This window comes from Ailuropoda melanoleuca, chromosome 1 (assembly GCF_002007445.2).
Source record: "Ailuropoda melanoleuca isolate Jingjing chromosome 1, ASM200744v2, whole genome shotgun sequence".
Classification (NCBI taxonomy): domain Eukaryota; kingdom Metazoa; phylum Chordata; class Mammalia; order Carnivora; family Ursidae; genus Ailuropoda; species Ailuropoda melanoleuca.
In genome coordinates this window covers 127839647-127863513 of record NC_048218.1, presented here as the reverse complement: position 1 = coordinate 127863513, position 23867 = coordinate 127839647, and the positions used below count along the sequence as shown (strand labels likewise).

At 40.7% G+C, this 23867-nt stretch overlaps 1 protein-coding gene across 2 annotated transcripts in view; it reads right to left on the bottom strand.

The window, feature by feature from the left end:
* RELN (reelin) overlaps positions 1-23760 on the bottom strand; it is a 489518-nt gene extending 465758 nt beyond the window's left edge. For both annotated transcript variants that reach the window (XM_034666797.1, XM_034666804.1), the window contains exon 1: positions 23251-23760. In XM_034666797.1, coding sequence (XP_034522688.1) covers positions 23251-23476 — 226 coding nt within the window. In that variant the 5' untranslated portion in view covers positions 23477-23760. The remainder of the gene's footprint in view (positions 1-23250) is intronic.
* Positions 23761-23867: the final 107 nt, after the last annotated feature.

The following is a 23867-nucleotide window of genomic DNA, read 5'->3' as shown; positions in this document are numbered from 1 at the left end:
ATTCCCGACATTTGAATTATTCCTACCTATATCTATGTTTACCACATCAAAATAACAGATTTAGAATTTATTAAGAAAAATTATTTTGTACATAGCCTATGACAATAAGGATTTAAAATACAAAAAAATAATCCACTGTGATTCTTTTTATAATGTACAGATGAATGCCTCAGATTAGAGATAAATGTACCAGAACCTAGGCTACAGGACTGCCTTTATTTTCCTAACATAGGTACTGAATGAATCATAAGCTGCCCATTTTGGAAAATTTGGTTGTCCTAGAGTAACTTACACATCTTTCCCCTGAAGGAAAATAATAGGCAAAATGAACCCACAACCTAAGAATCTGCACGTCTTTCTGAAACTTCTCCTTTCAGATGCCACTGTTTCCACCATTTCTTCCTCAACTCAGATGTTGGGGGAATTGCTGATCCTATCTTCTGTTTTTGCCCCGACGCCCAATTAATCAAGCCTCTTTATCCTTCCTTTATAATTCCCTGTACCTCTCCCAGCCTCCTCATTGCCAACACCCCAGGAACAACTAATATAAATTCAGTGCTTACGCTAAGCCAGATAATGGACTTGGCCCTTTGCAAGCGCTTACTGAGAGACGAGGGCCGTTACTCTGCAGATGAGAATACTGAAGCTTAGAATTAACTGGTAGCCGCAGGACTGTAACACACCCAGACCAAACAACTAGTCATACTCTTCTCCGCTCTGCTAGATGACTCCCCTTTTATTAACACTAGCAGCCTAACATCTGGTCTCCCTTCCTCAGGCTTCCACCACCCCGGTCCACTTTACACAGCCCCACAAGAAGCTGAAACACTTCCCATGGACATGAAGGGCCTCTGTCACCTTCTGGCTCACAAATACCAGTTTATCTGGGTAACTGTTTGCACTTCCCCAGGCAACCCCAAAGCTGCACACCCACCAGCTGTCCTCAGATCAAACAGGCCTATTCTTCCCTCAAGGTCCAGGAGACTCCCAGAAAACCAAACAGGCTTTCAAGGTACAACCACCCAGCCAATAAACTTGCAGGGGCTCCCTACTGCCCAAAGACAAAAGGAATGCCTCGGTTTGATGTACCAGGCTCATCAAGCCAAACTTGCCCAAATCAGCCCCACATCTTGCCTTTCATTTCAATAACTCCTCACCTCCAGCAGGAATGCTTACTCTTCACTAAACCTTCCCTACAAGTCTCAACAGTACTACTTTGTTTGTGCCCCTTCTCAGGACTAACGTACCATTTACCCCTCTTTCCCTTCTATCAGAACCCTAAGTTTCAAGGTCTATTCTGAACCATCTCTGATTACTCTGAATCAGAAGGGCTTCTCTCTTGTCTAAAGTTTGATAGCTCAAGTTGCTCATGCCACTGTCCTGTCATATCATTTATTATTGGCATTTACACTTGCCATTTGGTTTTATTTTCAAGTACATATATTTTGAAGTTGTTTACAAACTCCAAACTCCTCACAAACATTTTTATTTTAGGATCCCTGGGTGGCTCAGTCAGTTAAGCATCTGCCTTGGGCTCAGGTCATGATCTCAGGGTCCTGGGATCAAGCCCCACATTGGGCTCCCCACTCAAGGGGAAGTCTGCTTCTCCTTCTCCCTCTGCCCCTACCCCCTGCTGCTGCTGCTCTAATAAATTAACAAAATCTTCAAAAAAATTTTAAAAATTAAATATATAATGAAAAGAAGAGAGGAGAGAGAAAAAAAGGGATATTAAAATGTGAAATAAATTTACAAAGGTAAGTAAACGTAAAGAAGACGAAATTAAATCTCTTCGGAGATCCAACAAGGAAAAGGATATTATTGCTTCCTTGTTCAAATCTAACCATCTAGTAATTCTTTTCACTAGACTATTTCTGTAATTCATTTACAAATAGAGATAAGAGGCACTTGACTACTAAAAGCCAGTTTTCTAGAAAAGATGGGGAAAAAAAAGATGGAAATGATCGACTAAAAATGCTAAAGATGTCAACTTTTTACGTTTTGCCTAAAAACAAAATATCCCACATTTGCTGCAGCCAAGTGCCAGGGCTGAGGCTGCAGGACCTGCCCCCAAGAGGTCGAGGGAAGAATTAAGTGTAAAATCTCTTAACATTTAAAAGAATTTTATATGAATTGTCGTGCTTTTATGGAAATATAAAAAGCCAGTCATACCAAATTCAATTAAAATTTCAGAATAATGGGAAAGAAGAGAACTGATTTTGTTTGACATTTTGTAGGTTTCAATACCCCTCTGCACCTCCATTATCCCAACTGTAAAGTGGGAATAATATGAGTATCTACCCTGTGAAGTTCTCCTAAGAATAAATAAGTTAATTCCACAAAGGGTTTAGAGAAAGGCCCTGCACATAGTAATGAGAGCTCAATTAATACTGGCATTTTTGCTGTCTTATCTGTTGTGAGTATTCCTACCATCTGGGTTTTCCCATCCATAAAATGGAGGCATTTGAACTCACAAAAGAAAAACCTATAAGAATAATAAGCTAAGTTTTTGAAACCCCTCTCATTCACGTGTTCTAAAATTTCCGTGTACTATTTTTGCCCTACTGTCCTGTTGGAAATACACTTTATTCAGCAAGATGTAAAACTGAGTTGTTCTGACCCCTTTCTGGTTAGTATAAGATCTGCCTTCTTCCTCCATTCCACCCTATTCATTTTCAAATGCCTAAAAATGCTTCCTAAAAATAGGGGAAAATCAACCCCTCCAAAATATTTGTAAGAATATTCGGAGTTCTGTAAGATGCCTCCATATAAAATATACAAAAATCAGTATCATTCCTATATATTAGAAATGGCCAATTAGAAGATGTAATTTAAAAGATCACTTATACTAAAGAATACTTAAGAATTAGTGGGAGAAAAATGTTCTATTCAATAAATGGAACTGGGAAAACTGGCAGAACATAGAGGGAAAAATTAGATCAGTACCATTCTTCTTAGATGAATTCTTCCTAGAATGAATTACAAATGAATTTGACAGTTTCATGCAAAAACTAAACATTTTTAAAGTACTAGGAGATAGAATATAAGAATGTTTTTGTAATCTGAGGGTTCATGAAACTTTTTATATGCATAATATTGAAGGCAGATACCATACACCAAACGCAGCTAACAGTGATTAGCTTACTACATACCAAACATACATTATCTTATTTATTGTCATATCATTTTAATGTCGGTTTTCCTTTTACACAGGAAAAAAAATGGCCTTAGCAGTGTATACAGCCAGCCCTCATTATTCACAATCCCTTGTTACTTCACCTACTTGCTAAAATGTATGTGCAACCCCCAAACCCAAACCAAGTTTCATAGTCATTCAGGGACATGTACAGAATAGCAAAAAAAAAAAAAAAAAAAAAAAAAGAGCCATCTGACACACCCATTCCCAGCCGAGGTTAAACAAGGCATCACTCCACCTTCCTATTTCTGCTCTTGTGTTGTAAACAAGTATCCTTTTCAAGATTTATTTCGTGCCCCTTTTTCACATTTTTCTGCTTTTTGTTTGTGATTTCACTGTATAAAATGGCCCCCAACCATAGTACTGAAGTGCTACCTAGTGTCCCTAAGTGTAAGAAGGCTACGATGTACCTTATGAAGAAAGTACATTCATGCATGAGTTACAGTGCCGCAGGCCAGGAGTTCAATGCTAATGAATCAGCAATATATGTTAAACAAGGTATCTTTAAATAGAAACACACATAAAAACTGGTTGTGTATTAATCAGTTGATGAAAATGTGACCACAGGGGCGCCTGGGTGGCACAGCGGTTGGGCGTCTGCCTTCGGCTCAGGGCGTTATCCCGGCGTTGTGGGATCGAGCCCCACGTCAGGCTCCTCTGTTGTGAGCCTGCTTCTTCCTCTCCCACTCCCCCTGCTTGTGTTCCCCCTCTCACTGGCTGTCTCTCTGTTGAATAAATAAATAAAATCTTTAAAAAAAAAAAATGTGACCACAGGCTCATGGAAATCTAACTCTACATTTCCTCCAGGAACAATGGTTTAGTGTTTGCCCAGTGTTTGCAGAGACTTTATAGCATAAAACTACCACAAATAACTTGAATCAGCTGTTAAAAAAAAAAAATTGCAGAGCTAGGATTAGAATCCAGGCATGTCTGATTCCAGAGACCATACTACCAAACACTGTGTCATTCTCACTCTGTATAAAGGAAACAACTGATAGGTTTGATTACATAAAAATCAAAAGATGAAGGACTAACTGGGGAAAAATACTCATAAAATATATCACAAAGGATTTACTAATATTAACAAAGATTTCTTTGATTCAATATGAAAAAGAGGAACTCTAACACAGAAAAATGAGGGGTGCCTGGGTGGCTCAGTCAGTTAAGGGTCTGCCTTTGGCTCAGGTCATGACCTCAGGGTCCTGGGATTGAAGCCCTGAGTCTGGCTCCCAGCTCAGTGGGGAGTCTGCTCCTCCCTCTGCCTCTGTTGCTCTACCTGTCGTGCTCTCTCACTCACACTTTCTCTCTTCCTCTCTCTCAAATAAAATCTTTAAAAAAAAAAAAGAGAAAAATGAGCAAATGATCTGACAAATAATTCATATATGCACACACACAAATAAATAACAAGATGTAAGAACAGTATTTGATCTCTCTAGTAATCAAAGAAATAAAAATAATTATAAAATGCTATTTTTCAAACCTTTACATTTGGCAAAGACTAAAAAGAATTCTATCACCCAGCATTCCTGTGAGTGTATGGATGGATGGGCTCCTGAACAAAATGTAAACTAATGTCATCTTTTTGGAGGAAAATTTAGCAGTAGGTATCAATATCTTAATGTTATTAATAAATTTTGAACCCGAAATTTCAGTTCTAGCAATTTATACTGTGAAAGTGTTTAGGCATCAGTGAGTGAATAATGAACATACATGAAAAAACTTTCTTGCATTGTTGTCTACATTATCCCAAACACGAACCGTAGAGGGAATTAAGGATCTTTGTATGTACCCATACAACGTAACAGTATGTAGCCACTAAACAAAGATGAAAAGCTCTGCATTTACTGGCATGTAAAGATACTGAAAACACAGAGCAGAGTGAAAAAAAGCCGACTGTGGTAGGTATAGTCTGAACCCATTCGTGTATGCATGCATATTTGTGGATAAAAACAAGATTGCTTACAAGAGCTCGGATTTAGCTGAAGGGCTCGGTCCTGAGAACAATATCAAAGATGTCATTGGATCTCACAACTAAAGTTTGCAAAGTCTCCCACTGAGCATTTCTTCAAATTATAGGGCAAAGAGGTGCAGCACTGTCCCACTGAGAAGCCTTGATAAGGCTGAAACACGGGTGAGGGACAGGCAGGTGCCATGTCACAATGACTGGCAGCGGTCACCCGACTTCTGTCTGGAACAGAGGTGGCGGTCATCCATTCAGGATTCCTGAAGTTTGATATCACTAGATTTATGAAAAGAGAAGGTCATGATGAGAGCATCACCACCAGACAGGGGCTTACAAGACACAGTAAGAGTGGAGGGCAACAGGAGTAGTTTGAGGGCTAAACTAGAAAGAAGGAGAACCCTGTACAGTTTGCATTTCTTTTATGTTCACTTTCCGGCTTATCCATATTTTCTCTGATAAAGAGGCAGATGCTTCACACACTGTTAATGTATGTGGGCATGAGATAATATATATGTAGAAATGCTTTAAGAGAAGCACCCCAAAACAGGTACCATCAGCAAAAGCATACACTCATGACGTCGGCAGTTTTTCTGATCCCGTGGTGTTTCACAACTGAGACTATTAGAATCCCCCCAAAAATTCTGTGCAGGAGAATGAAATAGACCCTGTTAAAAGAAGCAGAGGTCCCCCGAAGACTTTAGTAAAGGCACCAGGCATTTGAACTCAAACACTGTAATCAGTAGCAGTAATTCAATCCATATGGTGCATGGAACAGCTTTCTCAAGAGCATTTCTGGTGGCAGCTAAGACAAAACAGGTAATGGCAGAAAGTTACTGTAATAACAGAGAGCGCCTCTGTGGATCAAGGGGAGCCACGTGCCCCACAGGAAAAGAAACAAACAAATGAGCTCAGCATACTTAACGATGCATGCAAGTTATTATAATCCACTGCTTAAAACATAATAAAGTAGGGAAAATATTTATGTGAATATTTACTTAGTCTCTAAGTAGGAAAAGACTCCCCAGGTACAAAAGCAATATGAGAAAGCCAAAGAAAGATATATGTCTTTATAAATTCATTGATATAATCTACATGTAAACATTTATGAAAAAATAAAAATAAAGCCACAACTTGGGGGAAAGTGTTTTGCCAAAATTTGAAAGAACGCAAGATATTCATCATAGAGTTTATATCATTGAAAACAAAATGACTGCCAAAAATGTCAAACATACACATTTATAAATTATGCTACAAGCACAGAACAGAATATTATACAGCCATTAAAGTTATGTTTTTGAAAAATGTCAATATAATGATCACATAATGTTATGAGAATAATAAAAAAAATATAAATCCTATAATTGTAAGTATAGATCTATTTACTCACAGGGGGAAAAAATCAGAAAGTACAACAATAATACTTAACATTATTGTCTGTGCCAGGCATTGTGTTACTCTTTATATTATCATTTCACTGACGTTTCATAACAAACCTATGAGACAGATACACCATCTTCACTGCTATTTTTCCAAAAAGAAAGCTGAGACACAGAGAGATGAGGTCTCAAGCTCAGGGCCACACAGCTTGAAAATGCAAAGTCCAGAAATGAAGCCAGCCAGTCTCCTGAGCTTACATGCTATCCATCACCAGAACTCCCAAAGCTTTAAGTCTCCTCTGATTTCAAAGGCTCATAAAGTATCCAAATATATTAGAAATAGAGTGGGGAATTTCTTTTTAAATCTTATCCCTAAGTCTTGAGCAATTCTCACTATCAACACCTGAAAACATTTATGTTGACGTCTACAAGCTTGGAACCTCTGATCTCTCAAATTACAGGGTATCCACAAGTGAAATTTAATGAAGATCTAGAATTTTCAGTTGCTGTTCCCTTCATATATTCATCATTGCCCAAATAGATTTCTCTTAAAAGATTAAGTCTTTTGAGAAATTTGAGGGGTTTGTGTGTGTTTTTTTCTATAAGATTATTGCATATCTGTTGAGTAGGGAGTCAAGCTATTTTGGTCTCTGTTCTTCCCATTATTTATTCCCATTCAGATGAAAATTTAAATACAAACTAGCTACCTATTCATCAAAATTGCTTCAAATTTATTTATGGTGCAGCACAGAGGAGCTTCTGGGAATAAGAGCTTAAAGTCTATTACAGTTTCTATTAATAATTGCAGTCACTAATTGCTATGAGAACTTTTTTGGATATGCTAACATATAGTTAAAGCAAAGCCAATTCAACAGACCACTATAAATAGCATTGCATGGTCTCACAAAAGTCATGAGAATTTTGTAAGTTTGAAGGGTGGGAAAGTAGAGACGTGGTTCTCAGATATTTTAAACATTGTCATCATGGATTCAAAGGCCAAAATTTAGAATTACACTCATAAATTCTTTATAAATAATCCACTTGATTGCCTTATTTTAGGATTACCACTTTCATAAGACAGTTTTTAACTATAACTGAGATTAGACAGGGTTCCCAAGTGCTATTTTCGCTCATTGATTCATTAAACCAAAATGTTTAAAGTGCCTGCTGTGTGCGAGGCACTATTCTAGGCACTGGCAATAAAGCAGCAAACAAAACGGACAAAAATCCCTGTCTTGGTGGAGCTCAAAGGTATTATATTGATGGTACACAGCAAGCAAGCAAGGTAAAGAATAAAATGTTAGATGATGATAGCAATGAAGAAAAACAAAGCAGTTCGGGGAAGACGGAGTACAGGAGAAAGTGGGGGCACAGTGGTACAAAGCATGGTCAGGAAGTCCTCGCTGAGAAGGTGACATTTGAATACGGACCTGAATCCAGGAGGAAGCATGGAGCTCTCTGAGGAACAGCATGCTAGACAGGGGAACAGCAAACGCAAAGGTCTTGAGATGAGACTGAGTCCATATGTGTTTGAAGAACAAAAAAAGAGGCTTTAATGGCTTCAGTAGAAGAGCAAGAGAAGTCAGAGAAGTAACAGAGCAGCCAGGTGCTCAGGGCCTTACAGGCCATGACAAGGACTTTTTTTTTTTTCTCAGAGAGACATAGGGAGCAACAAAAGGGATGGACAGAACTTTGATAGGCTTTACCTTTCAAATTTAGGAATCTTTGCTGGTGAAAGTGCTAAGCTGACGGGTCACTGGGAAACCAGAGGCGGATCACAGCTGTTCATGCAACTTGGTGGAATGGACCAGCTGCCGTAGGCACGGAGCAGAGGAATGAGGTGACCTTGGTTTGAGCTGGATCAGTCTGGCTGCCGTTTCAAGATTAGAATGAAGGTGAGCAAGCACTGAAGCAGGCAAGCGATTAGGAGCCTGCCATAATCCAGGTGAGAGGTGGTGGCCATGGCAGCGTCTGGGTGTGTTTTAACGTAAAGCCAGCAGGACTCAGGGATGGAGCAGAGGTGGGGTGTAGAGAAAGAAGGTTTGGGGCCTGAATAACTGTAAGTCCTCAGTTGGCAATAATGATTGAGGAGACTCAGGGAGGAGCTACCTTGTGGATGACAGGATGAAGGGAACGTTAAGTTTGAGATGCCAACAGACATCCAAGTGGAGATGCTGACTGGGGAGTAAGACACAGCAGTTCGGAGAGCCGTGTGGGAGTCAGCAGCACGTAGATGGCCCTCAAAGCATCAGGATGGATGGCACCCTTAGGGAGATGGAGCAGATGAAGAAGAGAAAAGGCAGAAAGGACGGAGCTGAGCACCCCAGTACTACGGAGTCGGGGGGGGGAAGGAAGACACGACAAAGGATGAGAAGGGGCAGCCAGGGAGAGAAGGAGAAGCTAGGAGAGGGTGAAATTCCAGAGGCCAAAAGCTAAGTGTGTCAAGGACGATGGGGTGATGAACCGTGACAAGTGGTGCTTTGGTCCTGGCATGCTGAGGACTGAGAGAGGCACTCTGACGTCTTCCTAGTGAATACAGAGATGGTCTGTCTATACTGAGGCATGAAAGGAGAGGCATGTACTCATTGATTTACCTCTGATATTCCCTTGCAGGTCACTGGGGGGTGACCCCGGGGTTTTGAACTGAAGAGGAGCGCACACACCTCAGAGAAGCTGGGCTTCTTGTACAAGTATAGGTAGTCTGTACCCCACTGTGCAGCTTTCAGAAGAGAATTCGACATGTTCACCAAGCTACAAAAGCATGATAAGTCACTATCAGGCTGGATCTGCCCCCACCCCAGCCAGAATCACTAAACTCCTCACATCTGATGAAGGATGCTATGGCACCCCAGAGAACACTGCTTCTCCACTTGGCCTGTGTTATAAACACAGTTATTATCCCAGGGGTCATTCTACATCTTTTTTTCTTACACATATATACTGAATACGGACGGCAGCAGTTACCTGTTGTTTTGCCTGACCCACACCCACTCCCATTCAACAGCCATCCAAGTGCAATGGCCATACCCCAGGTAGACCAACGAGACTTGCAGTCCCAGGAATCACAACAGTGACACAAGAAAAGAGAGGAGTTGAAGAGGATTCATCCTAACTGTGGGGCCGAAAAAGCCTCAAAATCAGAAAAAAGCCATAAATAATCAGAAAAGCCAGAAAATCACGGTCCTTACCATCTCGATTCCTTTAGCAATTGACCCCCTTTCTCCTGGATATACTATCATTTCTAGCATTTGGATTTTCCTTCCATTCTGTGAGTTAACCCACCTTCTTTTTTTTCCTTTTTTTAAGATTTTATGTATTTGACAGAGAGGGAGAGAGCATGAGCAGGGGGGAGGAGCCAGGGGAGAGGGAGAAGCAGACTCTCCACTGACCAGGGAGCCTGACATTGGACTCCCGGGACTCGATCCCTGTACCCTAGGATCAGGACCTGAGCCGAAGGCAGACGCTTAACCGACTGAGCCATCCAGGTGCCCCGTTAACCCACCGTCTATTAATAAATTACTTTAGCCCAAGTTATCCAGAGTTGGTTTCTGTGCCTGGAAACCAGAGGACCCCGGTATACCCACCACTCTCAAAACTCTGTGGTAGCTAATAAAACTCATCAATTTTCAAGTCAGGTCCATTTTCCAACATCAGTAAAAATGAAGGTCTAGAGGCCATTTTTATACCGGCAAAGTAAAAGCTTAAGAAATTCTTTTAGTTGGTAATATTCTAATAACCACTCTTAAATTCTGATTGCAAATGTTTCTTTCACTGAAAAACATTTCTAAGGAGAAACATTCTTTTTACTCATTGGAAACATTTATTGGTCTTTAATCAAAGTAGTGTTGTTTTTTTTTTTAATAGCTGTTTCATCAGGATGGCAACCAAGCATGTGCCTCGTGCCAGATTTCCTCTTCTTTTCCTATTCCACATGGCTTCCATGGTTTTCATGCTTGGGAACAACTGGTATAGTGGGGACAGGACAAACTTGTTTAAACAAGCAAAAATCATTCAGCAATTCAAGTCAAGCCAGTGGATATTATTTTAATAATTGTGAAGAGCTTGATCTCCACAGTGTTTACATTTTACTTCAATGAATATAGACAGGTTTCCCTTGGGTACTCATTAGTGATACCAATTTTGAGTTTTCATTGATTGTAGTTTTCTATATGTTTAAAATGTTTCACAATTTATTTGGGATTGCAGTGTCTGCCTCACAGTTTCTGTTAAAAGGCTGACATAAGCTATTTGTGTTTGAGAGAAATATTCTGAAGGGTTTAATGCCCGCATCAGGGCAGATCACCAGGGAAAGCAGTCTTATGGCTTCCTACCCCACACCTGAGCCTCACAGACTTGTCCAGCAGAGCCTCAACTTGACACAACTCCCCAGGGAAGGCACAAAGGAGAAACGATCTGATCTGTCCCACCTGAGAAAAAGAAACATCTAGATGTGGACCTTCTCTATATTTTGGGGGTAATATCTTTATAAAAGCCACTGTCCTTTCATTAAAGTCCAAGGAGTCCAATTTTTCTCTCTTAGGAAAAGTATGGGCCTCCCTTCAGGCCGTCTGAGAACCGCGGTGGGTTCCAAACGGGAAGCTCTCCCTCGAATCTGTCCTCCACCCTCTGATTTAGTTTCCACCAGGGGTCAGTGGACCTCAGTTTAGATCTGAAGGCAAACTTTGAGATAAACTATGATGGTGACAAATCAGAAATATGTGCGTTACTAACGTAAGTACGAGGCCAGGGTAGCCCCTTCTTCTCAGCACTCAACACTGACGCCCTTGCCATCCCTCATGTGTCACACTCGCCTGGCTGCCACAGCCTAAGGCTGACCTCTGCCCTCTGTGGCAGGAGGTGAATTATTTGAGGACAAGGGCAGAAGAGGATCCTTGGCAGTTGCTCTTCTTTTCTTATTCAAATGAGCTCAACAGAACGTGGTTTTTAAAGATCGGATCCAAGTACGAAAAAGAACCTACAAAGCCATGTGCAAAACAAACATTATGTCATTGGTGTCAATAACCCCGTGGGAGCAGACCTGTGGCTAGTGAGCAGGTCAGACACTGCAGAGAGCTCTGGGTTGTCACCAGGACTCAGACTGTGCCACATCCCTCAATTTCACAGGCTGCACCTGCAGACTGATAACACATAAAGGAATTTCCTGAAGGAAGAAATATATTACAAATACATGAACTTCAGTGAAAATTTTTTGAAGTGTCTCTCTGCCTCAGTTTAAAATTCTCCCCTTGTATTTCTTCTATTCCGGTTCTACTTAAATTCTATTAGTGAACAAACTTCTATGAGAGAACAAACTTCCTATTTACTTCAAAATCTTAACAGAAATTATACTCATCAAAAGGTTAAAAATAAATGTGAACAAAATCTGCAAATCACTTGTTTATATTTTTACTGGCCGTCATACTTTGAAGGCACGTTAACTCTTTCAGGTCAATAGTATACTAAATGATATCTTTGCTTTCTGCTTTATGTGGGAGATAATAAGGTCTCAGACAATGAATATTTAGGATTGAAGTTCTGACTTAGTTTGGCATGGGTATCATCTTTCTGGCTTAAGTTTGCAATCTTTATTTTAAATAACAAAATTGGCTTTTACTGTTCTTTGTTTTCCCTTTAACATGTCTTTTATTATTTCTTCTTATTATCCCTTTCCTGAAATAAGTGTCACTTCTACAAATAAATGCATACCAGCTAGAAGCATGGATTCCAAAGCAAGACAGATTGAGCACTCCTGCCTAATAGCCCTGAAATCTTGGGCAAAACACTTAACCTCTCTAGGACTCAGTTTCTATATCCATAAAAGGAAGATAAGAGTACCTACCTCATAAAGTTGATGTGAAAATTACATGATTAGTAAGTGTAAAGATTTTAGATCAGTGCCTAGCACACAGTAAGTCCTACTTTAGAGTTTGCTATTAATATTGTTGCTATTAATTTATTTCTAATCCCTTGAGTTGCCTTTTTATTTTTTGATAGTGTTTAGAATGGGAATGTGAACCCACTTTTTCTAAAAGAGACTAAAGCCCACTAATTTCTATATATTCCTCCATCACAAACACTAAACATTTTTTTTTTTTGCAGTATAAGAATGCAGGAAGTGTTTATGTGAGAAAAGGAAGTTAGAAAAGAACTGGAACTATGATCATAGGATATTTCAACATCCATAACAAAGGTGGCCTACACGAAAAGATGACATGTTCCTAAAGGTAAGCCTGAAAGGCCTGTTTCCTCTGTCAATATGCAGCAAGCAAGAGGAATGACAATGTTGGATTTGGTCCTAGAGGCTGAGCCAGACATAACAAGCAAGGTTAAGGTTAGGGCAGAGCTCACATTCACAACCATGTCACACATCTAGGTATTTTAAATGTCAACAGGATTTATATATGGTGATGCTGCATTTTGGAGAGAAAGAAGAGTCAGGAAACAGTTTGGTGAAGGAAACTAGCACAAACTGTCAGTTATAAGAAACTTCAGAAACTGAAGGTCAGGGACAGGTTACTTTCTCAAAGCGTTACTAAAAAGTTAACATAAAATGCACTAGTTTTGCTACCTACAGAAGTAGCACACCTTGAGGGATATTTTTTAAATGTATTATCAAGGGGCGCCTGGGTGTCTCAGTTGGTTAAGCATCTGCCTTCGGCTCAGGTCGTGATCCCTGGGTCCTGGGATGGAGCCCCACACTGGGCTCCTTGCTCAGCGGGGAGCCTGCTTCTCCCTCTTCTTGATGCTCCCCCCACCCCCGCTTGTGATCTCTCGCTCTCTCTGACAAATACACAAAATCTTAAAAATTAAAAAAATAAAATGTAGTATTAAAACTGTCCTAGGAAATGCCCTAGTTCCACCAAAGTGGCCAAAAGCAATTCTATGGGAGGACCAGAGCAATTCAAAACTTGATACAAGAATTGTGACGGACCTAAAAGAGAATGTAAACTGGGTCATCTGGGGATTTAGAATAATTAAGACTATATTCACCTGCACATAATAGGAACCTGACTAATTTTTCTTAAAATACAAGAAATCCAGAAGAGGTATTCCAGGGCTGGTACAGCTAGTCAAAGGTACAAATAAAGACAAAGGTTCCTTCTTGGGGCACATGGGTGTCTCAGTGGGTTAAGCGTCTGATTCTTGACTTTGGCTCAGGTCATGATCTCAGGGTTGTCAGATCGAGCCCCAAGTTGGGCTCCACAGTGGGTGCTGGGTGTGGAGCCTGCTTAAGATTCTTTCCCTCCTCTCCCACTACCTCTCCCCCCAACGTGTGTGTGTGTGCACGTGCACACGCTCTCTCTAAAAATAAAAAGTAAAAAATAAAAAACAAAGATCAAGGCTCCTTCTAAATTCCTGGTTCACTCTTACCATGCGACCATCACCCTCAAGGTCACAAGATGGCTGTACCACACCGTGGCTAGAAGAAATGGGTAAGAGTAGAGCAAAACCCAAGTATTTGTGGAGTCTTTTTTAAAATCATCTTTACCAATTTTGCCAATAACCTTTCTAAAGATCCCACTCAGTAGACTTCCACTTCATCTTACTAAAATATATTGCAAGGGAGCCTTGGAGGTGAGTATTTTTAACTAGACACATAGTTGTTCTCGACAAAATCAGTAAGAAAGGGAGTTTCAGTAATGACTAGACAACAAGCAATGTATGTGACATAATGAGGCATTCTGGAGTCTAGGAACAGGACAATCTTCCTCCACTACTGTCTAGGGAAGAAGAGGTCAACCGGACCAGCTGACATGAGTTGGCTGGACAAGCTTTCCTAGATGCTGGAATCAGCCATTCTGATCATCTAACAACCTGCTCCCCAAACCACCTGCCAATAGTCACTTGCCTACCCATAGAGACTTTGCTCCAGTGGCCAGCCAAAGCCTTTATACGGACAAGCGCAGTTTTTCTTGTAAACGAACCGACCTTCCACTTCACCACCTAGCCGCTTGTGGATCTAAGTTTCCTCAATTAGTCCCTGAAGACCTGGTGAACTCTGGGTTCATTATCAAAACCAATCTCTCTCAGTTCTAGTTTGGCTGAAATAGTTTTGTATTTTAAAATTGTTTCACATGGGTTGTAGACATATATATTATAGGATTTGACAAAATATATTAAACTGATGTCAATATTTACTTATCTTGGCATCTTTCCCAGACTACACTTAAATACACAAAGTTTGGTTGTTATTATGACCATCAAATAAAGAAAAATACTCCATCTAGGAATAGGAAGGTTTGCGTTAGGAATGGGCTAAGTTAATAAAAGTTTTGGTTGGACTAGAACCATACTTAAAACTCTTACTTCTAGGCAAGTCATATATGTATTTTGGCTGGGAAGCACTTTCTGATCGTACATATTGGGTGATGAGTTGATTTTTTTTTAATTTTTATGATTCTCCTCAATAACTAAATTTGAAATTTCTCTTGAAATGTGCCACATAATGACAGGGCACAAAACAGACATGCATGGGAAAATGGCTCCTAGCTGTATAAACAGTGCTTCAAATATCCTTATCTAACGTTGGGTGATGGTACCAGACGATAACAGCTACTATCTGATAAGCACCTATTGTGTGCCAGGTGCTTTATAAGCATAACCTCATTTGATGATTGCAACCCTGAAATATGAATATTATTATATCTAAGTTAGAATCAGAAAATCGGGACTTAGAGAGGAGAGGTAACTTGCTGAAGGCACACAACTAATTAAGTGGCAGAGAAAGGATATATACGGGGGTCTCTCTGCTGCCAAAGCTTGAACTCCCACCACTACATACATGCCTGTGCCTCCCCAGGACTGTCCTTTTTAGTGTAATAACTCTGAACTCTCAGCCAAGGCATCTTTGAAGTTCTGAGATAGAACAGACAATGGCACAAAACAATAAAATAGATCTTGCTCGAGAAAGACTATGGTACTTACCCCAGAGCAACCCATCTCCAATCTAGTGTTTGCTTTATACCAAGGCCCCCACCCCCCTTTCTGACCTATCTGTTAAGTGCCAGCAACCAGAAGACTGCATCACTATTTCATACCTGGGCAACTGCAGTTGTGAGCCTTGGTACAGACCAGCAAGTAAATGAGACGACTTGAGGTGACTGAGGTGATGAGAGAGAGAGTCCTTCATCAGTTTACTAGAAGAGATTCTTTGCACTCAAGCATCAGACGTCTCCAGATTGAGCTTTTAGATTCAAGCTAATTTAGTACACCATTTTCCAATTTCTGTAACCCTCCCCATGTGTACCTCTATGCTTCTGTGCACAAACTTCAGAATCTGTAGTCCCACCAAATTAAGTGACAGTGGGGAAAGCGGCCAACTCAGAATTCAACAGCCACAGGCTTGAAAGTTCTTCCGAGAGATTTTACAGTGTAGGAGGAAAGGCCCGTTTTCTTTGAGGAGTAATTAATCCATAATTTTTGAAAAGGGCAAGTGCATGTCACAGAAACATAACATTAAGTTTTTAAGAGAATAATACAAAAGCCTACTCATCCACTTCTATGATTGCAAACATCCAATGAGTACAATAATTGCTATAAATCTACTGATATTTTTCATGTTACAGTCAATGGAGAGAAAAATAGAGATGGTGACAGAAAATCTGAAGGGAAGAAGGAAAGAGAGAAAGAGTAGAAAGAACAAGAGAAGGGAGTTGTAAAGCAGGAAAAGGGAAGGAAGAGGAGAGGGAAAGCAAGGACCTGTGACAGGGTGGAAGAGAGAAGAGGAGGAAAGACAATGAGAAAATTCAGGAGGAGGAAGAAAGGGACCAAGGCTAGAGAGAAGATGAGATACAGAGGGAAGAAGAGCAGGCAGAGCAGGAAAGGCAGAGAAAATTGATTCTGAGGTGAGTGTAGCGCTGGCTGGTCAACTATGGTCATGCCTCCACGTCACTCAGTATGTGGGCACTCGCATACATCAATGGCAAACACTCATGAGTGCTTCTCTAGTTGCGAAGACTTCTTTAATCAACAAAATTTAATTTATTCTGTTTTCCAAATAAAGTCTTATTTCTCTAAGGAAAGACAATTTAGTATCAAAAGATAAGCTGGGTTTTAGCACTTATTTTGGAACGTCAGAGTTCCTATGACTATTTCTTTGTGGCATCCCAAAGCTACCTAATTACCATCACCTTGTTTTTTGAGTGATTAGAGCTGCCTTAAGCCACACATCAACATCTGTACATTTATACTGATCCTTCCGCACATCCCTACATCTGTTGCTATTTGGTTCCGACGTGGGATTGAATAAAGAAGGAAAAAATATGTGCAGTTTTAGCGAAGCACACCTTAGAAATAATTGGTTAACCCATAGGCATAGTATTCAATCCTCTGGAGGCTCTCTTGCCTTCAATGACATGGGCACAACAGATAGCCTGGCAAAAATTACTCTCTGATCCATACAACTGAAACCAAAGTAAGATCCTCATGGGGAATTACCTCATGGGGAATTACCCGACAGCCAAGAATCACTTTTTAAAAAAATACACCATTCCTGTATCTGGACAGTCATTATGAAACGTTCATATTTGAAAACTCAATTCCAATTCCTGAAAATGTGTTTTTTTTTAAGATTTTATTTTTATTTATTTGACAGAGACAGCCAGTGAGAGAGGGAACACAAGCAGGGGGAGTGGGAGAGGAAGAAGCAGGCTCCCAGTGGAGCAGGGAGCCTGATGCGGGGCTCGATCCCAGAACGCTGGGATCACGGCCTGAGCTGAAGGCAGACGCTTAACGACTGCGCCACCCAGGCGACCCAAAAATGTGTTTTTAATACTGTTTTGCTTAAGTTCAATAAGACTGAAATTATACAGTTTGGTTATTTAATAACTGACTCTAAAATTGGTGGGGTGGATTAATCACCCAAATGTTTCTTGAAACCAAAATAGTTAGATAAATGAATTTCCCTTTTTTTCTGCGTTATGTCATTACTCAGACAAAGCCTACATCCTTTCTCTTTGCTGTTCATGGAGAACCTGCCATTCAAACTGAATGCATTCCACCTTCCTTCTCTTCCTGACAAGAGTGTAGGGCCATCCATTTTTGCTATTTCTATATTACATAAAGAACTTAAAATTTTTTAAGAACTTTATATTTTGCATGAGAATATATACAATTTTTAAAATGCCAATCCTCAAAAAGTACTGGCTACTTGATTTACTTATGCTTTTCATATGTAAAGGCTATTTGCAATACTAAGGGTTCAATGCATCAGCAATCACCTATTAACATTAAAGACAGAGTAAGTGTCATTTGAAGTAATCAAAAGAACAACTATGGCTTAACATGCAACACATTCTAAGTAATTGATAATGTAAGTTCCCAGGCCATTCTAGTAAGGTGATCAATTCCAGAGAGGGAAAAAATAAATCAAAGATGGCTTTCAGATCTATTCTCTTGAATAAACTAATTTATGAAAAAATTTCTTTTTTTTAAGACCTGAAATCATGAGTTGGACACTCTACTGACTGAGCCACCAAGGCATTTATGAAAAAAATTCGAAGTCAATAGTGTGGACCTTAAAATCTTGTTTCAATACCTATCACCTACTTTTTAAAGGTGAAAAGAAAAAAAAAATATGGGAATAAGATAGTCTGTCAAAAATATATGATTACAATTATGCAACTTTATTTTATTCTTTAATATTTTTAATGAAAATAAAATAATAGCTTAAAATAAAGGTTCATAAAAATTGGAAGGGAATACTCTAATCAAATAATTTCTAGTAATGTACTACTGTGAACGAAGTAAGAATATCTGCCTAAATGAGATGTTTTCAATTATGAGCCTAAGACCTGATTTTTTAAAATTTATGGTTGGAATTGAACCTCACATGGGGAATATATATTAAAGCAAGATTTACGTGACTTAAGAAACAATCTGAACCACATCAGTAAAACATGTTTGAAATAAACCGTAGAGTGAGATGAAATATATAACAAGTAGAGCAAAATGCTTTAAAATGGTCAATTTTCACAGTCGCATACAAGCAGGACACCGCTGCAGTTCACTTATAAATTGCATTTGACAAATGATCCTAAGAGTTTAAATGTGCTGATTCTGGAATCTGAGACAGGTAAAGGACAAATAACCACATCCCTGATCAAACAATACAGTTACCTTAGCAACATGAGATTACATTAATTCAAATGATAATATCAGAACTTTGAAAGGAATTTTATTTGGAGCATATTACCAAAAATTATGTCTGACACATATCATTCCTGTATTTGAAAGGTCATTACATCGCACTGCCTTTGAACAGTGATTTTTAAATAGCAACCAGTTGATTCCAGAATACATGTATTTATAATAGTAATATTGGCAATTGTTACGACAAAGTGCTCTTCCTCCAATCACATCTTTTTTTAGGTAAATGCTCAGTTTTAGCAGTAGGAATTGATTTCCCCAATCACCCCATAAAATGATTAAATAAATAACAGGATGGAAACATAGCATGCAAGAACTACCAACAGTGCTACTGCATTTACAAAATACAATACAATCCCCCTTTTAAAGCATTATACCATATCACTAACTCAGTTCTGCTTAAGACAGAATTTTTTTCCCCTCAATCAATATTGTAGAACATTTTTTCACTATAAGGGATCACTTCCCCCACCTTACATGCCCTTAATAATAGGGATTCTAGTCTATTTCTGGATTCAGATAAATTGTCTTATCAAAGCTCAGGCACTTTCCACAGACTCATTTACCTACGCTTGGCTTTCATAGATGTTTTTCCTAATGTCTGACCTCTCCTCTCTGATGGTGACTGAGTAAAGCCAATCTTGTGAGTAGGTAGGTTCTTATTACATGATTTAAAGAGTTTCTAAAAGTCTTTCTATCCCAAAATGTATTACCTGCCTGCTTGGTGATGCTTAAAATTATTCTAAACAATAACAGGAAAAACATCTTTCTACCATTAAAATTAAGACTGTGGGAGAATTTAATATTGATGAGTCACACTCTCTACAAATCAGTTGGAAGAGGAGCCTGTAAACAAAAAAGGATAGGTAGATACCTGAGGGTAAAGGGGAGGAAGTGGGATTATCATGGGAAGGGAAAGGTACAGACATCAACTCGACCTTTGCATGTTTCACAATACTGCCCTGGTCCCTAGGAGAAGGAGCAGTGAATCGCCAGGCGTGGTTGGGAAAGAGAAATGGCCACCTGGCTAGGCCAGCTAGGTCTTCACTTCCTATCTTCCCGTTATTTGCAGCCTTCTACAAAAAAATTCAGGTTGGTCCTGGAAATCATGTTGTGGAAATTGACTGTATCTTGGGACTTGTGCAAAAACAGTAAATTCTTAAAAAAAAAAAAATTCTGATCCTGAGACCTAATTCACTATGATGTATGTAAGACCTCTTTTTGCTGAGTTTCTGCAATGTGGTATACTCATGCAAGGACACCATAGTTCACTGTGACTAATGATGCCATCTCAAGAAAGTCATAGACAACAGAATTTAAAAGATGTAAGAAGATGGGGCACTCGGTCAGTTAAGCATCCAATTCTTGATTTCGGCTCAAGTAATGATCTCAGGGTTTTGAGATTGAGCCCTCCCTCGGGCTCCGCACCGGTAATGGAAACTGCTTAAGATTCTCTCTCTCCCTCCCCCCAACTTTCTCTCTCACTAATGAATGAATGAATGAATGATGTAAGCAGATGAAAACAGAGGTACCGAGTGACACCCTTTAATTAAGAGATGAAAGCTAGGAGAAGTAACCACGTACTGTTTTTAGAGTGGCCAAAATTGCAAATACATATATACACTACTTAATGTTGGAAATACATGACAACTGTGTTAGACATGCAAGCTTCAGATTCTTTGGTATTATATATTTTTGTTTTTGAAAAGATTTTCTTTTTAAGATTTTACTTATTTATGAGAGAAGCGAGAGTGTGCTTCAGCAGTAGTGGGGGAGGGGGCAGAGGGAGAGGGAGTAGCAGACTCCCCACTGAGCAGGGAGCCTGACTCCTGGGCTCCATCCTAGGACCCCGGGATCATGACCTGAGCCAAAGGCAGACACTTAACCGACTGACACATTCAGGCGCCCCAAAAGATTTTCAATAAAATCTTTAAATAAAGATGACACATACAGAGACCCATAATTTTGAACCACTTTTATACTCTTCTGACATCTGCCTCTCCATGTCACATTCTGAGCTCTGTCACACAGCACAAGTCTCAGGGGGCAGCTGACATAGTCTGATCTACAGTAATGTTCTGTGTTAGGGGCCCTTGTACATACCACTTCTATCTCAATGCATTCTCTTAGGTAAAAAAGTGACAACCACCAGCTGTACCCAAACACCATTCCTCCAAAGGATAAGTTCAATGTATATCATAGATAAGACGGATTTATCCTGACATAATTGCTACCTTCAAAGATTGAGAAGGTTAGAAATAAAATCTCAAGCCAATATTTTACAGATTTCTGAGCTTTAAAAAATTTTGGCTGAATGACCTTCTATTTTGGTCTCATATAAAATAAGCCAACCAGAAATGTATACTAGGTTAAGCTTTCCTAGTATCAGTTCAATTCCTAAAGATGCTATATAATTTTAACATTAATTTTTAAAAGTCTAAGAGAAAAAGAGACACATGTAAGCATCATTTCATTTTTAGACAATTCTTCAACCTGTAGCACATATTACAGGGAAAAACTCTTACTGAAGTCCTGTTTCAAGCAGGCAATTTCAAAATCTAAGTATTTGATAAAACAGGTAACAGGAATTTAAAATACGACATGAACAGTTCTCAAAGTTTATAATAATTTGACTTTCTTGAAGTCACATAATAAAATTTCTCTACTTTTCTGATGGCAGAAAAGATGTAGGAATTGAGGCTTCCCCCACAATGACCAACTTGAAGTATGACACTTTTTTCTTACTCTCTATCATTCATTCTTTTTCAGACTTAGGGATGTGATGATGGTCAGTCTTTGACTTATATGTGCTAGTTTTATAGCAAAAGCAAAGGCTATGTCATATTTTAGTATTTGTAAATTTTCTGTGCTAGGACCTCACAAAGAATGTGGAAAGCAGAAGGAAAAAAAAAATACAGTAACAGGGCTTTGTATTATCACATGGTCTTCCATCACAACCTAACAATCAAAGCCCAGCTTTGGCTCACTTACCTACCACTCTCACTTAGAACTAATGTCAGGCAAGCACCTTTGCTAAGGGTCATACCAAGTGACAGATTCAATCAATCAGTCTTGGGTTTAGGTCTAGGTTGCCATCAAACTGGCTGGTCTTTCCACTTAAAGATTCTCGGGTCCTCAGAAAAAACACCAGAACGTTCTTGGGAAGGGAGTGAGAGAAACACTTTATTAAAGAAGGGACTAGTTGCAGAAAATTAATTTTTCAAAGTCTAAAATTCCACAGAATTAGACTCCTGCTTTACAGACAAGGCTGCCACCATGCCACAAGAAAGTTGTAAAAGCACTCTTTTAAACCTCTGGAGAAAGCACTATTAACGTAAAACATTTTAAAGCAGACACGAAGGTGTTTTTCAAAAAACAGAAAACTTAAGGACTCCCATCATTTTTACATGCATGTTTATCTGAAATGCCAGCTGCTCTGTGGATTATCTCCTGCCATGTCAATAATTGTTAGCCTACAAGACATCGAAACTATAATATGAGATTACTAGGCAATAGTTTCTATTTGGTTGGGTGTAAGTATTTTTGCCTTGAAATTCTAATCAAATAGTGCCTGTCACACCTTAGAAGCACCAGGGAAGTGAAACAGCCAGAAGTGCCAGAGGAAATAACAGAAAATAGACAATAATTTATCTCCCCCACATACTCGATTTACTAGCTTAAAACAGTCAAAATACACGCACCATATAAAATTCTATTTCTTGGAGCTATATTTTACTTCCTCAGCAACGTTTAATTTTGATGAAGGACTCCATACTGATCTTTTTAAAAAGGTGCCTTTAAATTATAAGGGGCTTCCAGCCCTTACCTGAAAATTAAAGCTGTGCAGATAAAAGACAAAGTCATCAATAAACACCACAGAGATCACTTTAAAAACAAGCAGCACGTTAAAAGTAAGAGGAATTTTTTTTTTTAAAAACCCATCTATTAGGGACATTTTAAAGGACATTTCATAAAGCATAGAGAGAGCTGGAAGCAGCCGTTCCATTTCAGGAGGGCCGTTTGACACTGGATGAAATGGGGGACCCCTGGCTGGTGAGCAGCGGGAACTTTGCAGCGGGCAGGGGGCGGCGCGGGGCGGCCGGGTACCGGGGCGCGTCAATCTGCCACCAGCCCGTCCGCAAAGCCCAGCGCCAGCCCCAACGCCACCCGGCTCCCTTCAAGGGGAACTGGGAGCAGGACAAAGGTCTGGAATCTGAGCGGCGGGGTTAGGGAAACAAGACGCGCGGATCCACTAAACGTGTCAGCGGCAAGGACGAGGAGTGAGGGGGGAAAGACGCCAACCCCCAATTCTCAGGCGTTTCCCACAAGAACCGGCTCATTACGAGGAGATGCGTGAGGGGAGCGTGTGCTGTGTGGCGAATAAATCCCAACTCGCGACTCGAGCCTCACTCACTAACTTTGTTCTCCGTCCCTCCGCAGAGCGCAGGGTTGAGGGAAGGGTTCTCTTGGCTCTCGTTTAAATGGCCCCTTGGAAGAAGGAAAGGGATAAAAAGCTGCGCTCGCGAGCGCACCGGGCTGGGCGGCGAGCGCCGAGCGGCTGTGGTACCTACCATGGTATTCTTGTCCCGGTACGTAGTAGGTGGGGTTGCCCGCAATGTGCAGGGAAATGAGCACCTCGCCCTGCTCCCCATCCCCTTCCAGCTCCCCGTGGTGGGTGCACAGGAAAAAGAAGGGCGAGAAGCGGGGGTAATAGCCCACCGCCGCGCGCGCCCTCAGCGTCGCCCCCAGCAACAGCGCCAGGAGGAAAGTCCGCGGGGCCCAGCAACTGCGCTCCATGCCGCCGCCGCCGCCGCGCGCCCCGAGCGCCGCTCGCTCATTCAGTTTGGGAGGCGCCGGGACGGAGGAGCCACGCGGAGGGAAGGCGACAAGGCGGCGGACGGGAGCAGAGCGGGCTCCGAAGCGGAGCCCCGCCGGAGAGTTCCGAGGGAGACCGCGGCTCGCAAAGTTTCTTTGGGCCGCGGGAGAGCGGGACCCGGGATGCGGGCGCCGAGAGCGCGTCGGCCTCCGCCTCCGTGCGCCGCCGCTGCCGCCGCCGCCTCTGCGCGACGCCCCTCGGCCAGGCCTGGGAAAGCGCCCGCCCCGCTCCACACCTTCTTAAAGCCCCGGGCGCCGAGTCCCCCCCGCCGCCACCACACGTGTCCCGGCCGCTCCCCCGCCCCCGCGCGCC